Here is a 1,082-nt window from a genome sequence, read left to right on the forward strand (position 1 = left end):
ATATATTTTTTATTGTGATTCTGATTCTTCTTTATGACCACCATAACCTTTGTACAAAGAAAAAGTAAATTATTATATTTTTATATTTAAAATTTTTGAGAGCAGCTCTAGTGTCATTTTGATGGTGATATATTTTGGTATTAATTGATGCAGAAAATACCAGGATGTTGTATTAAAACTAGGAATTCAACAAAAGGCCAATTTTTTTATTAAGCATAATTTCCTTTTGCATATTGTGTGTAGATATTTACTGCCAAATTATTGAAGACAATAAACTTCAGTGCAGTAATTCATGTGTGGATGTGGCAGAAAGATCCATCGCTGTAGGGGAAGTTCTAGTTGTGACATGGCCTTTGTGTATGTTAATGATATATCTTGGAGATTTATTGTCAAAATAAAGAGCCATTTTACATGCTATCAGGCTAGAATATATAAAGTGAATGTTTGTTGGCCTTTTCTGTAGTACCAAACTGCACATGCTGTGCCATATGGGTAAATTTTACCAGAAGCATGATTTACACCTTAGTTATTCTGAAATGTGCTCATTGGGTAGAAATCTAAAGCATGATGTATAATGTCTATCTATAATGCACTGAAGTTTCATGAATGTTTGTTGATATGATTTTTTTATTTATTTCAGAATAAGATGGATATGGAAGATCACAGTAATCTTGGTATGCCCGACTCGGACATGTTAAGTGACATGATCAGAGAGGAAATACTGGATGGTGAAGACTCGGATCAGGTGCCTGAGGGCATTCAGCCCGAATCCTATGAGAACAATGAAGAACAAGAAGAGGAGGAGGTATTTATTACCTGTTAATGGTTTTAGCAATAAGATAAACAATAATTTTCACATCAATTGAGGGGGAACAGTAACTTTGGCACTGCAGAGTGACTGTCTTGTTATATTAGGGAATCAGTTTGGTAAACTTACAAAATAGTGTATGTTGCAACAAGAACTAGAATTTTGTTAGAAATGTTATTCTGTGTGATGATTGCTTGTAAGCACATATTTTAACGGACTGTCTGTCCGCCTGTGTATTTGTACATATGTATGTAAAGAGTGAGTGAGTGTGAGT

The 1,082-nt window shown here is 33.6% G+C and overlaps 1 protein-coding gene across 1 annotated transcript in view; it reads left to right on the forward strand.

Moving 5' to 3' along the window:
• LOC119586688 (pre-mRNA-processing factor 39-like) overlaps nt 1-1,082 on the forward strand; it is a gene marked incomplete in the record, with an annotated part of 65,208 nt that overhangs the window by 18,781 nt on the left and 45,345 nt on the right. The window contains 1 exon segment of the mRNA XM_037935420.1: nt 641-805. Coding sequence (XP_037791348.1) covers nt 641-805 — 165 coding nt within the window.

The sequence above is a fragment of the Penaeus monodon genome, chromosome 21, assembly GCF_015228065.2.
Source record: "Penaeus monodon isolate SGIC_2016 chromosome 21, NSTDA_Pmon_1, whole genome shotgun sequence".
Lineage (NCBI taxonomy): Eukaryota > Metazoa > Arthropoda > Malacostraca > Decapoda > Penaeidae > Penaeus > Penaeus monodon.